General features: G+C 39.3%; 1 protein-coding gene across 4 annotated transcripts in view; it reads right to left on the bottom strand.

Annotated features, from left to right (window-relative positions):
* ORC1 (origin recognition complex subunit 1) overlaps positions 1–14,985 on the bottom strand; it is a 32,316-nt gene extending 17,331 nt beyond the window's left edge. For 2 of the 4 annotated variants that reach the window (XR_008294877.1, XM_053214033.1), the window contains exons 1-7: positions 14,806–14,983; positions 14,569–14,617; positions 10,256–10,355; positions 8,467–8,566; positions 7,703–7,830; positions 5,519–5,701; positions 3,777–4,091 (exon numbers count right to left, since the gene is read on the bottom strand). Coding sequence is in view for 3 of the 4 variants with exons in the window: in XM_053214033.1 (XP_053070008.1) it covers positions 3,777–4,091; positions 5,519–5,701; positions 7,703–7,830; positions 8,467–8,561 (721 nt within the window). In the remaining variant the exon portion in view is untranslated. Of the gene's footprint in view, positions 1–3,776; positions 4,092–5,518; positions 5,702–7,702; positions 7,831–8,466; positions 8,567–10,255; positions 10,356–14,568; positions 14,618–14,805 lie in introns of all 4 variants that reach the window. The other 2 variants (XM_053214035.1, XM_053214034.1) reach the window with 2 other exon arrangements.
* Positions 14,986–15,109: the final 124 nt, after the last annotated feature.

Here is a 15,109-nt window from a genome sequence, read left to right on the forward strand (position 1 = left end):
ACTGTGTCAAGTCTAAATTTCTTACCCCAACTGTCAAGGTCCTGCAAATTCAAGTCAAAAAAATACCACCATTTATTTCTAAATGGCAATGTTGCCAATTATTTCTTTAGTAATCTTCTGGTATTTCCCAAATGTTTTACAAATTTATATTCAACTCCTAAATATAGACTGTACTAAGGGGCTATCAAGAACACAAATAACTTATGCCCAACAAACTAGGCACATACACAAAGAATTCAGGACTAATGACACATAATAGGATGAGCTCTCAGAACCGCCATGAAATGGCTTCAAATACATTAGAAGTGAAAAAAGTAAGATGAAAAGGGATATATCCAGTATGCTACTCTACTGGATAAGAAAAAAAAATATATGCATGTTTTAGTATATGCTTATGTGTGTGTGTCTGTCTGTATGTGTGTATATATGTATGTACGTATGTATGTATGTATGTGTATACACACACAGATATCTGATTTTTGCAAAAAAAAAAACAAAAAAAAAACACACACACACAGAAAAAACAAACCAGAAACTAACAAAATTGATTACCTACAAAAGATGGAATGGAAACAGGGTACAAGGGCAAAGAAAGGAATGGGTCTTCTCTGAATACACTTGTTTTAAATAGCTTTGACTCTTATTTTACTGTTTTGCATGCTTAAAAAAATTAATCACAGGTGGGAAAGGCCCTAAAATTAAACAGAAATAAAAGAACCTAACTGCCTATCACCAATAATATAACCATCAGAGGGAAAAGAAAAAAAACAATCAAAATAACTTTACTCCCTCAGTGGGATATATTCTAAAGGCATAAAGAACTGCAAATAAATTTTGAACTTTAGTTGGTAAGTTAACTACTGGTAGTAGTATTGGTATAGCAATCGTGAAATTACTTTGTACTGGGATTGCTCCTGAGAACCAAGGCTCTTCTTAAAGAAGGGAGATACAACTATGGAATATGGGAAGGTGAGGAAGAACCCTGTGGTATAGATTAAAAGTATCAATATGAATTTAAGAGTTTTAAAATACGTATTTCTTATCTCTTCTACAAGGATCTAAAAGCAAGGTCATCTTAATAAGCAAAGCTTTCGAAGATATAGGGCTCAACATTACTAATCATTAGGGAACAATTATGTAACAATGACATCCCTCACATCCATGAGGCTGGCTACTATAAAAACACAGAAAACAGCAAGTGTTGGTGAGGATGTGGGGAAATTGGAACCTTTGTGCACTGTTGGTGAAAATGTAAAATGATGCAGCTGCTATGGAAAACAGTATGGTGGTTCCTAGAAAAATTAAAAATACAACCTAACATATGACCCAGCAATTCCACTTCTGGGTATATACCCAAAATGAAAGCAGACACTTGAGCAGATATTTATACACCCATGTTCATAGCAATAAGTTACAATAGCCAAAAGGTGAAAGGAACCCAAGTATCCACTGACAGATGAATGGATAATCAAAATGTGGTATATATATACTATAGACTATTATTTAGCCTTAAAAAGGAAATTTTACCTCAAATAGCCAAAGCAATCTTGAGAAAGAAGAACAAAGCTGGAGGCATCACGCTCCCTGATTTCAAACTATATTACAAACCTATAGTAATCAAAACAGTAGGGTATTGGCATAAAAACATACATATAGATCTGTGGTACAGAATAGAAAGTCCCAAAATAAACCCCCACACACGGTCAATTAATTTACAAAAAAGGAGCCAAGAGTATACAATGGGGAAAAGAGAGTCTCTTCAATAAATGGTCCTGGGAGAACTGGACAGCCACATGCAAAAAAAAAAAAATGAAATGGGACCCTATCTTCCACCATACACAAAAAACAACTCAAAATGGACTAAAAATTTGAATGTCGACCTGAAACCATAAAATTCCTAGGAGAAAACGTAGGTGGTAAGCTCTTTGACATTGGTCTTGGAGATGATTTTTTGGATCTGAAACCAAAAGCAAAAACAAAGCAAAAATAAACAAGTGGAACTACATCAAACCAAAAAGTTTCTGCATCAACAAAATGAAAAGGCAAATCTATGAGTGAGAGAAAATATTTACAAATCATTTATTGGATAAGGGGTTGATATCCAAAAAAGACAAAGAACTCATATAACACAACAGCAAAAAGACAAACAATCTGATTAAAAAATAGGCAGAAGATCTGAATAGACAGTTTTCCAAAGAGGACATACAGATAGCCAACAGGTACATGGAAAGATGCTCAGTATCACTAATCATCAGGGAAATGCAAATCAAAATTAGAAGACAACACGTCATATCTGTCAGAATGGCTATTATCAAAAAGACAAGTGTTGATGAGAACATGGAAGAAAAGGAACCCTCATGCACTCTTGGCAGGAATGTAAATTGGTATAACCACTGTGGAAAACAGTATGAAGGTTCTTCTGAAAATTAAATAGAAATATCATTCAATCTAGCAATTCTACTTTTGTGTATTTATCTGAAGAAAAGGAAAGAAAAGTACACATACTTGAAAAGGTATGTGTACCTCCATGCAGTATTAGATACAATAGTCAAGATATGGAAGCAACTTAAGTATCCATCAATGAATGAATGGATAAAGATACATACACACACACACACACACACACACACACACACACACACACACACAGGAATATTTTTCAGCCAAAAAAGGAATAACATCCTGCCATTTTCAACAACATGAATGGAGCTTCAGGGCTTTCCACTAAGTGATATAAGTCAGAGAGAGAAAGACAAATATCCTATGACCTCACTTACATGTGGACTCTAAATTTAAAAAAGTGAAAAAACAAAAAACAAGCTCATAGATACAGGAAACAGATTGGTGATCACCAGAATCAGGGGATGGGTGAAATGGGTGAAGGAGGTGAAAACTTACTAACTTCCAGTTGCAAAGTAAGTTAAGTCATGAGGATATAGTGTACATATAATAGCAACTATTGTTAAGAATACAGTTATTGCATATCTGAAAGTTGGTAAGAGAGTAAATCTTACAAGTTCTCATCTCAAGAAAAAGTTATTTGAACCATGAGTGGTGACAGATGTTAACAAATCATTATGTTGTATAACTCAAACTAATATAATGTTATGTTAATTACACCTCAATTTTCTTTAAAAAGGGAAAATTTGACACATGCTACAACATGGATGGTCCTTGAGGACATTATGCTAATTTAAACCAGTCAGAAAAGGGTAAATTCTGTATGATTCCACTTCTATGAGGTATCTAGAGTAGTCAAATTCAGTAAAAGAAAGCAGAATGGTGGTAGTCACCCAGGGATGGTGGATGGGGAATTGGGAGTTATTGTCTAATGGTTGCAGAGTTTCAGTTTTAGAAGATGATGGTGATGGTTGCACAAAAACAAATGTATTTAATGCCATTTAACTGTACACTTAAAAATGACTAAAATGGGAGATGGTTAAGCATCAGGTCATGATCTTGCCGTTTGTGAGTTCGAGCCCTGCGCCCGGCTCTGTGCTGACAGCTCAGAGCCTGGAACCTGCTTCTGATTCTGTGTCTCCCTATCTCTCTGCTCCTCCCCTGTTTCCTCTCTCTCAAAAAAAAAATAAACATTTTTTAAAAACTAAAAAATTACTAAAATGGTAAATTTTATACTGTGTGTGTTTCAACATGTGTCCAATCAGTACCTGGCCCACTGCTCAATACTATAGCACTAACTCAATACTATATGAGTTAATATTTTATCATATTCCTTTAGTCTCAATATTGCCCACTGTGACCCATCTCACACTTACCATTGAGCTCCAGTTTCTTCTTTGCCCTTGGGGTGACAGGATGAGAAGGAGTTCGGCGAGATTTGGAGGTAGAATGCCTTGATTCAATCCTTTTGATCGCATGCTCTGCTGTGGTCCTAGAAGGGCTTTCTATGCTCTTGGTCTTGACTCCCACAGGCTTCTGGCTCCTCGGGCTGCCTTCTTGTAGCTTATCAAACTCTGCAAATAGTTCTGGGGATAGTGGTCTGAATGCCTTCTCATTCCAAGACAGTTTCACAAAGAGTATCTTCTCATCTTTCAGATCCATAGGTAACACTTCATCTGGGCCTAATGCTACTACCTGAATTTAGGATGTACAGGTGAACAGGAAGAAACATGAACCAAATGAGCCAAGGAATTCTTCATGAGAGTGATGATTAAAAATCATTTAATCTGTATCCTTACCTGGAATGTCACTCTTCCAAACTAAAGAGGCACAGACATGGCATAGCAAATTTCCAGACTCCTAGCTGACACTCCTACACTGAGCTGTTTTCTTTCCCAGTCCAATCTACTCACTCATGTCAAATTTTCCCACAACTTCTCTAAGCACGCTCCCCTGCTCAAGTCCATAATGGCTCCCAGCTCCAGCAAGATCTGATTATTAAACTGGTTTTTGGTACCTTCTAAAATCTGGCCCCACTCTACCTCCTGAGTGCTCAGTATCTTCCAAATGGCCTTCCATCACTATTTGAGCTTGGCTTGTCACAGCCCTGCTTATCCCCCACACCCCATTATGTTCCTACCTAAATACCTTCTTCCCACTCTGCCTTTCCAAATTGACCCATTTTGCTACTTCAACTTCTATATCTGCCTTTTACTCCTTCACTCTTTTAACTCCAGGGACAAATTATTTTGAGGCATATGCTATGCTGGGCTCACAGACTGGAAAAGAAAACAGACTATGGTCATGCCATACCTAAGTCTCTTTGCCCTACCATTAAACCAACTACTTAGGAGCGCCTGGGTGGCTCAGTTGGTTAAGCGTCGACTTCAGCTCAGGTCACAATCTCGCGGTCCATAAGTTCGAGCCCTGCGTCAGGCTCTGGGCTGATGGCTCAGAGACTGGAGACTGCTTCCAATTCTGTGTCTCCCTCTCTCTCTGCCCCTCCCCCGTTCATGCTCTGTCTCTGTCTCAAAAATAAATAAATGTTAAAAATAAATAAATAAATAAACCGACTACTTAATCACCATGAGACCTTATTTCATATCATGATCTAACCCCATTTTAGGGGCCTGAAGTAGCTCAAAAAATAATCTGTATCGTAGTTTCCAAACCAGTGTCTCAATTCATTCTACAGTTCATCGGAACCTGATTTATCACAAAATCACGTAAAATAAATTTGCCCTAAGCAACTAACACTCTTTGTACTGATCTACTCAAGGTGAAGTCCTCATTTAAGCAAGTGTATTCACCCTTGCAATGCTTTGTCTGCCACAATCACAGCTAAATATAATTTCCCACTGAGATACATTTGCTAATTCCTGCTCATCCCTCAGGTCACAACCTAAATGTCACTTCCTCCAGGAGGCTCCTAACACACAGTAAGTGCTCTCCATAAATATTTGTTGAGATAAAGTAGGCAGGTAAGCAGAAAAGATGACAAACAGGGAAAAATGCATTTCCGTAGGGTAAATTAAAGCCAGTAATATTTCTGAGGTCATGCAGTTTAGGAGGCAGCCAGAAATAAACTTCAAGATAGAACTGAGTGTCAAGGCATCACCTACCTGCACATGGCCAATGATGGTCTCAGCATTAATGTTGCTATTACAGGCAGGGTAATCATACCAGAATATCTCCTGTGCTGCAGGCTTCCGGCCCAGCAAATGCCGTTTACTGACAGGCACTTCACAGAATCTGATAAACCACTGGACTCGAGCACGTTTCTTGGAATGAGGTTCAGAATCTAGGAGGGATAGGTGGAAAAGGGAGGGTTAAGAAAATGCAAGAACATTTTATTAAACACTTCCTATGTGCCAGACACTGTACTAAGCACCTGATAATACTTGATTGACATATTATTTTGAATCCTCACATTAACCCTACAAGGTAGGTATGTATTATGGCTATCTCTCTTTTACAGGCAAAGTAATCAAGTTACAGGGACCTTAAGTAATTTGTCAAAGGTCATAGGATCAACCAGCAGTGATCTGACTCCACCAGCACCCATGTCTTTCTCATTTTATTCCACTTCCTAATGAGGCTATCGGTCATCAAAGAAGTTACAAAAGGCATTTGAGAGGAGCAATTCTAAACACAGGCACTGAACAAATCTGGCAAATCAGGGATTATAAAGAAGCCACCAAAAATAGCAAAACAAAAATTGTGGCAAAAATTAGAGCATTAGCCACTGAGGTGACTTCCAGCAAACGTATGCTTGCATTTTTTAGCTTTATCTTTATACATTAATATGATATTAATATACATTAATATCACTCCATACCAGCATCAGGCCCAAGTGAAAGGACATACACAATCACTAGCACCACCATCATCATCGCCTCTTCTCTTCCCTCACTTCAGATAAAGACTGAAGCCATCCAATGGAGCAACACACAAAGATTCTAAAATCTATACACAAAGGCCCGTAGCTCAAATACAGAAGCCCACCGCGCCAATGTGCTCCCCCTGGTGGATGTTAGTTTCATGAGGTTTTCCTCCACATTCCTTTTAGGCATACAAACTGCCACAAGAATACCTATCCTGTCATTCTCTGCCTAGCTTTTGGAAGACACAGTTTTATGTAGTTTCTAATTGCTATCTTTCTTCTTCTTGTTGTTTTTTTAAAGTTTATTTATTTATTTTTGAGAGAGAGAAAGAGGGACAGAGGATCTGAAGAGGGCCCTGTGCTAACAGCAGAGAACTTGATATGGAGCTTGAACTCACAAACCATGAGATCATAACCTGAGCCGAAGTTGGACGCTTAACTGACTGAGCCACCCAGGAGCTCCTGCTATCTTTATTCTTAATTCCCCTTTTGGAACTCTGCCCCATTCCTACCTTTCTGCTTTGCAGAGGGTTAAAAGCTCAGAAAGTCAGTTGAGGGCTGTGAGTGTGGACATGCAGCCTCTGGTTAACACTACCTTCCCTTTTGTTCCTCTAGAATTAGGGGTAGTAATGGCTTTCTGCACTTACTGATCTCTGGGAAATACCACCTTTTGTTCCTCCAGCCTTTTCAACACTTATATACAAGTCCCTATGGGAAAAACTAAAGATCTTTTTGTTTTCTTGATTGAACATCAACTGACATACCTTCCCAATCCAACTTATCTCCTCCCTTGTAAAAAAAAGTTACATTTTAAAAATTCATCACTATCTTCCTCATACTAAAATTAAAGGACACCAGGGTGCCTGGGTGGCTCCGTTAAGCATCTGACTTTGGCTCAGGTTATGATCTCGCGGTTCGTGAGTTTGAGCCCCACATTGGGCTCTGTGCTGACAGCTCAGAGCCTGGAGCCTGCTTTGGATCCTGTGTCTCCCTCTCTCTGCCCCTCTCCTGCTCACATTCTGTCTCTCTCTCTCTCTCTCAAAAATAAACATTAAAAAAATTTTTTGTTAATTAAATTTAAAGGACACGTCTGTATCATCTATTTTTTTTCCTTCCCCCTTCCTCCTGAATTTATCCTTTATCCAAAACTGCCTTAAGGACCATTTTTACCCACTCCTAAAAATAATGGAAAACCTAATTCTTGAACCCCGCCAATCCCATTTTTACCCACTACTGTTCTAGCGAGCAAAAAAGTTTACTAGATGTAACAGGGTACAGCTAGTGCTTAAGTGACCTTACCTCAGAATCTAGGGTTCACACCCTCTATGTTGCAGTGAACAGAAAAATCAGCAATCAGAAATCTTGCAGCTCCCAATCATTCATGATAAGGAATGGTTCTCATTCCAGCCCCAAACTCACCATCTTCAAACAACTCAACCAATTTAGCAACATACGGATTTTCATCATCATCCCCTTCAATCAACACGAATTGTCCAACTTGGATGTGAATCTCAGTCAAACTACCTTCTATTTTGACACTCATTTCTCTAGGAGGGAGAGAAACATGTTAGGAAATCGTTTAGGATGGGCCAACCTCTTCCGACCCTCTGGGCACAGATGAAAGTGCTCTCCAACTGGAAATCCCCGAAATAGTTTCTCTCTGATGACCAATTCTCCTATTAGGAAACCAATTCACCCATAAAGTCATATGCCAGAAGAGATGAAATGGGTTGAATCAATTGTTTCAGTGTGAATGATTAATCTAGAGGCCTTACTATGAACCCTAACTTCTCTCAGTTATTGACAAAGAACAAAGGCTTCCCAAGCGTGAAAGCTGCCCAGTAACAGTATCAAATTCTTCAGAGACCTCCAGGGCTGAGAGGACATCTAAACAACATCAAATCCCACCCTATTATTATGCAGAAATACACAGAACCCACCTTAAATAGATATAACATTATCATACCTACCAAATTTTATTAATGATATAACGTCTTACTGTATCACTGCTTTATTTATGCTATCATCTTACATTAAACAAAACCCTTCCTTATAATCTATTCATATTTATTGTCCCTCAACTCTCAATCTGTAATAACTAGAACAGGCTGGATACAAGTTATTAATAGTTTAGTGTGGAGAAGCTATTATTTCCAGGACACCCAACAGAGTCCATCACTCACTTGTAGATGTGGTAGTGTAGTTTTTGATCCAACAATGGCCTGCCAACCCACGAGTAAGTTTGTCTGGTCTTCAGCCTTGTAGGGTAGTATGCCATGGCTCCTATGTGAAAGTCACTAACTGAGTTAACATGACAATGCTCTGATGGATTCTAGTACACAGTTCCCTGCCTTCGGTGAGTTCGGCCTACTCTTCTGCCCCCAATACATTTTATATCCAGATTTTAGATTTAGAAAACATTTTCTTTGATGAAAAAGTCAAGTTCTATACAGACTGAACACAGGAAATTTAGTATCATCTGTGTATGTCTTGTACTGTCTTATCTGTTCCTATGCACAGTCAATATGTAAGAAAAGAAACTATAAATATTTAGAAGTACCTACTAGCTACAATGCACAATGATAGGTATTAAACATTCAACAACTCGAAACTAAATACAGTGATACAATGGTTGTAAGCATCTTCATAACACTTATAAACCAGGTCTTAAGGCTGTTGAAGTAGCAAAGGCTCCCTACAGGGGTTTTCTGAACTGAGTATTGAATAGTAAGTAAATATTGATAAGATAAAATTAAATGAGGGATTCTAAGGGATGGAGGGAAAAACATGCAAGAGGCATTTAGGGGAATGGTAATGGGTTTTATCAAGTGTATCATTACACTTACATTGAAGACAAAAAACACAAAACCTCTCTGACATTTGAAAGGGGACTTTTCCTGTGCATCTGACAGACCCTAGCTGTAAGTAGTGTGAATAGCAAAAAGAAATGCTTATGTTAAAGTACATGGGGAAAAAAAGGAGACACTTTTACTGATAAAAACAGAAATGTGAATGAAAAATCCAAGGATTTCTGACAATCCTCTCTACAATTTGAGAGCTGCAATCTATTAGTCCTAATAATAATGCCAATCTATTATTTTAAGTTTAAGTAATTAAGATAATAAATCTTTCCTCTAAATTCAATGCTTTTTTTATGAAACTAAAATTTGACAAAACTGGGGCTAAATAAAAAATTTTTTAATCCTTTTGACAGAATTACTCTGAATTACTGATAGAAGGGCCAATAATTTCAGGCTGTGTTGAAAACAACACCCTGATTAAACAAGCTGGTTTCCTAAAGTTCAGTAGCATGTCCTATATTCTAACTTGGGAACATTCTGACCTATAAGATTTTCAGCTTTTGAAAAAGGTATTTTTTATGGGGCACCTGGGTAGCTCAGTAGGTTAAATGTCTGACTTCAGCTCAGGTCATGATCTCACAATCTGTGAGCTGGGAGTCCTGCATCGGGCTCTCTGCTGTCAGCTTGGCCCACTTGGGATCCTCTGTGTCCCCCCTCTCTGCCCCTCCCCTGCTCACGCTCTGTCTCTCCCTCCCTCCCTCTCTCAAAAATAAACAAAAAAACCCCACACTGAACATTTAAAAAAATAAATTTAAAAAAATAAAAAAGGTATTTTTTTCCTATGCTTTGAGGAAACTAATTAGCAAAAAGAAGAAAAGATACTAAGTCATTAGTAAATACACAGCTTAGAAAAGATGCCTAAATGATTGCTATTAAAAACATTAACAGTACTATATAATTCACACACAATACTATTAAAATGAATCTAATTTTAATTAAGTACATCACAGAAATGAACAAATAGCAAAGACTAAGGAGTAAAAAATGTAGGAGACTTGTGCTCAAATAAAAAGTGAATTTGGATTCATTATAACCAATAATCTCTTGGTAAAAATTAGTAAAACGTTTTGAATCACAATAAATGTTAAGGAAATACAGAACACTAACTTACCTTACAATATATGTTTCTTTTAATGGATGATCTAACACAGAACTGTCAGTAGTAAACTTGGATCTTTTCACCTTTCCACAATGCAACCAGGCAAAATAGGCTACAGAGGTAACAAAAGATGCAAATAAATTACAGATCTCACTAAACCCTGCCATTAAAAAAAACAAAAACCTGGAATATCACTGAGAGTACTTTGCAGCAAACTGGTCTCCCTGAAAACTTTCTATAATTCCCGAATAATCTAAGTGTAGAATAAATCACCTGATTTGCCACTTTGACTATAATATTTGACTCCACTGAAACAACATTTTCATTCTTTCAACCCCCAAATTGGCAAAGAGAAGGACAACCACCTATAAGGTACTCATGTATACCTAAGGGAATCAAATCCAAGCTCTCAGCTTTTTATAATACGATGATATTTTAGCTTACTAAAGCAGACATCCTCCTTCAAAAACCAATCCAAGATAAAATTTCTAGGAGGTCATGAGCTATGATCAATGAGACCAGTATGTGGGGTGCCTGGGTGGCTCAGTCAGTTAAGCGTCCAACTCGATTTCAGCTCAGGTCATGATCTCACGGTTCGTGGGATTGAGCTCCACACTGGGCTCTATGCTGACAGTGCAGAGCCTGCTTGCAATTCTCTCCTTCTCTCTGTCCCTCCCCACCTCAAAAGAATAAAAAATAAAAAAAATGAGACCAGTATATGGACATATATATACAAGGGTGGGTGGTTTACCCTAGGCTGAACAAACAGGGATACTGGAAGAAAGACTGTCTGGGCTTAGACATATAACCTGCCTCCCACTGCTCTATCACTATGCTTCAAGCCTGCTTTCCCAAACTTTAAGCAGATCAAGGTTGTTGGTGTCCTCAGATGTATTACACAGTTGCTGTTCTCTCTTCTTGCATATCTTTGCAGGGGTGGCTCAGGTCTCAGCCCCAATAAAACTTTCTCAGATAGGCCTTCACTGATACCCAATGGAAAGTTACCCTGTTACTCCCTTATACTGTCCATCATGTTCCATTACCCCACCCTATGATCAAAGCAATAAACACTATATTAATTTCTTATTTATTGTGCTTCCTATACTAGAATGTTAACTTCCAGGGGGGCCTGGGTGGCTCAGTCAGTTAAGCATCTGGCTCTTGATTTTGGCTCAGTTCATCAATTTCATGGATTCATGAGTTTGAGCCCCACATCAGGCTCTGTGCTGATGGCATCGAGCCTGCTTGGGATTCTCCCTCTTTCTGCCTCTCCCCTGCTCACACTCTCTCTCAAAATAAATAAACTTAAAAAAAAAAAAAAAAAAAAAAGAATGTTAGCTTCCAAAAAGCACAGATATTGGGACCTTGTCTATCTTATTCATAACTGTATCCCCAGAGCCTTGGTTAGTACTTGGCACACAAAAGGTGAATGAATGAATGAATGAATGAATGAAAAAACAAATTGATTTTAAAAATTGTCTGACTCTTGATTTTGGATCAGGTCATGATCTCATGGTTCATGAGCCCCATGGTGGGCTCCATGCTGACAGTGCAGAGCCCGCTTGGGATTCTCTCTCATTTCCTCTCTCTCCCTCTCCCCTGCTTGCTCTCTCTCTTTCTCTCAAAATAAGTAAATAAACTTAAAAAAAAAAGGATTTAAAAAATCATTAGTGTCAATTAATACCAAGTGTGGTATGGACAGAGAACAGCCAGAAATCTCATACACTGCTGAAGGGCACGTAAATTGGTAAAACTGCTTTGGAAAATGGGCAGTATCTACTAAAACTGAACATATGAACATCCTATGACCCAGGAATTCCAACAGAATATACCCAACATAAAAACATACAAACCATTGAAAGACATGAAACAGAATGTTCACAGCTCTATACAGCAATGAAATTCAACAAACTATAACTGCACACATGGGGAAAATCTCACAAAATAACAATGAACTAAAGAAATCAGACACCAGAAACTATCATACTATATCAATTCCATTTATATAAAGTTCAAAAATAGGTAAAAGTAACCTATGGTGTTAGAAGTCGTAATAGGAGGTAACCTAGGTGACTGAAAGGGAACATGGTGGGAAGCCAGATGTTTCTGGGACGCTGGTCATGTTTCTTGATCTGCATGCTGGTTGCACAGGTATGTTCTCTTTTTTTTTTTTTTTAATTTTTTTTTTCAACGTTTATTTATTTTTGGGACAGAGAGAGACAGAGCATGAACGGGGGAGGGGCAGAGAGAGAGGGAGACACAGCATCGGAAACAGGCTCCAGGCTCTGAGCCATCAGCCCAGAGCCTGACGCGGGGCTCGAACTCATGGACCGTGAGATCGTGACCTGGCTGAAGTCGGACACTTAACCGACTGCGCCACCCAGGCGCCCCAGGTATGTTCTCTTTAAGAAAATTCATTGACCTGTACATTTGATATGTTCACTTGTCTGTAAATATTTTTCAATGAAAAGTTCAAAAAATTAATGGAGAGTCCATCTAAGAGGCAGCATAAGATGTCAAGCCTCTTTGTACTGTTATCCCACTTTCTTACCTTATGACCCAGCATTTCATCTCATCCACCATCAGAGGAGAGATCACCCAAGAGGGGTGATGAATGGGGTAGAAAGGCAGTCAGTCTGACTTGGCCTAGCAAAGGCTTTGGCTTCTAGGAGATACCCACAACAGACTCTCAGTGTTGCAGATACCAGAAATCGGGAACATACATACCACCCAGTGCAGGGTGCCACACCCAAGGAAAACATAAGGGAGTCATGGTTGCAGTAAAAATGATAGCGGATACATATTGAGCCAATATTATGATAGAAGGTAGAGCCAAAACTCTATGAATTTATCTCATTTAATCCTCAAAATAATCCTAGAACAATGCTAGCACATATTAAGTGCACAGTAGGTACTCAATAATAAATATTTGCTGAATGAAAGGTAGGTGCTATTAGCCCTTCAAAATGATTTAACTTGTCCTGGGGCGCCTGGGTGGCTTGGTCAGTTAAGCGCCCGACTTCAGCTTAGGTCATGATCTCACAGTTCATGGGCCGGAGCCCTGCGTCAGGAAGCGTTCACAGCTCAGAGCCTGGAGCCTGCTTTAGATTCTGTGTCTCTTTCTCTCTCTGCCCCTCCCCCACTCATGCTGTCTCTGTCTCTCAAAAAAGTGAATAAATGTTAAAAATTTTTTTTAAAATGATTAACTTGTCTCAATGTTACTCTGGATGGCACAGCCTTAATTAGAACCCTGAGCAGCCAGATTCCAATGAACTCTAAACCACTTCACTTTACAACACCTGTGTGAAAGTGGATACTGTATACATGCCTAAGAGAACTTGCTTCTGTTGTGCTTACTACAATAAGTCAGGCTTCCCAGGCCACTAACTGGGAAGTCAAATGTATCCCGATTTTCTTACCCACAACATGGGGATAATAATAGACTCTTCCTTCTATTCAACAAAAAATTTTAATCATCCATTGTGTGACAGGCACTATTCTAGAATTAAGTGAGAAAATGCAAAAATGGTAAAAATCACTTGCCCACTCCCTAATCCCTTGCATTTATTTTTAAGAGAAGAGTGGTTCTTTTTTTTTTTTTTTTTTTTAATAATTTGATGAACGTTATGAAACTCTCATACAATTCACACAAAATTTTGCTTTTAATTTCAGGGGATTCATAAACCTTATAAAACCCACATATTGCCCTCTATTACGTTAAAAACTGTTGCAGAAGGACATGGTAAATTATGCTGTCACATCGGAAACCTCCGTTGGCATTCACAAGTACCCAAAAACAGCACGGAAGAGGGTACCATTTTTACGGACAACTAAAAGAGAAAACTGACACATCTAATCATTGTAGTTTCGCAGATAGTAGCCCCGGATAGGAATCTCACATCTCATGTGTCTAAGTCCAGTGCTTTTTCCAACTGTAAAAACAGAAGGCCTTTCTATTCCGGAGTTAGCCTAGAGGAAGTAAAAGACGTGCCAGTAGACTTCTCTCCTAGAAAGAAGGTGGATGAGAGTCCAGCAGTTAAGAGCAGCTCATCTGGGGGTTTAAAAAAAAAAAAAAAAAAAAAAGACCTGGGTAGGAGCCCAGGCCTCTTACAAAAAGCGACCTAGACAAGTCTCTCTCTGGGCTTAATTGATACATCCGTAAAATGGAGTCATAACTTCTGCTGCTTTGCCTTCCCTGTGGTGCTTGGTTCACGATGGCTCAAAGGAGGAAAAGATGCAAATGCATCACAAGGGCAAAGCCGATAGAAGATATGGTTACGATCATTAAATGAGAACCTCAGGGCGCTGTGGCCAGGAATACTCACGCTTTTCTGCTGTTGGCTTCCGGTTTCCCCAACTGCAAATTCTCCGTCCCTGACGGAGTGGGAAGCCTTTTACAAATCGGGATGTGGAAAAGAAGAATGCTCCTAACGGGCTTAGAATTTAACAGGCGCTTAGTATATATCTGCTGAACGAATCAATGATTGAGTGCATCCACAGAGAAAAACTTCCGCAGTCCCCCTGGCTCAGATCCCCCTCCAGCCCCGGAACTCCACACTCACCAGTTGCCTAAGCCCTCCGATTCCACCGTCTCTGCTTCAGGAGCTCGTGGAGCCGCAGCAATTCTAACCTGCCCCAGATGGACTCCTCTTACAGCCACTGGCCGCACGCCGGAGACAAAGCGGGAGCCTACCTGGGAAAGTAGAGAAGATGGAGAAAAGAAAATTTCGCGCCAAACGTCGTGGCCCCGCCCCCAGGCTGTCTCTACGTTCCGTCACCAGCCAGCCAGCCAGCCCCGCCCACTTGGGAGGGGATGCACGCCGCTCGTCGGCAAACGTGCAGCAGCCATCATTGATTCGGTCAGCG

Source organism: Acinonyx jubatus, chromosome C1, assembly GCF_027475565.1.
Source record: "Acinonyx jubatus isolate Ajub_Pintada_27869175 chromosome C1, VMU_Ajub_asm_v1.0, whole genome shotgun sequence".
NCBI lineage: Eukaryota > Metazoa > Chordata > Mammalia > Carnivora > Felidae > Acinonyx > Acinonyx jubatus.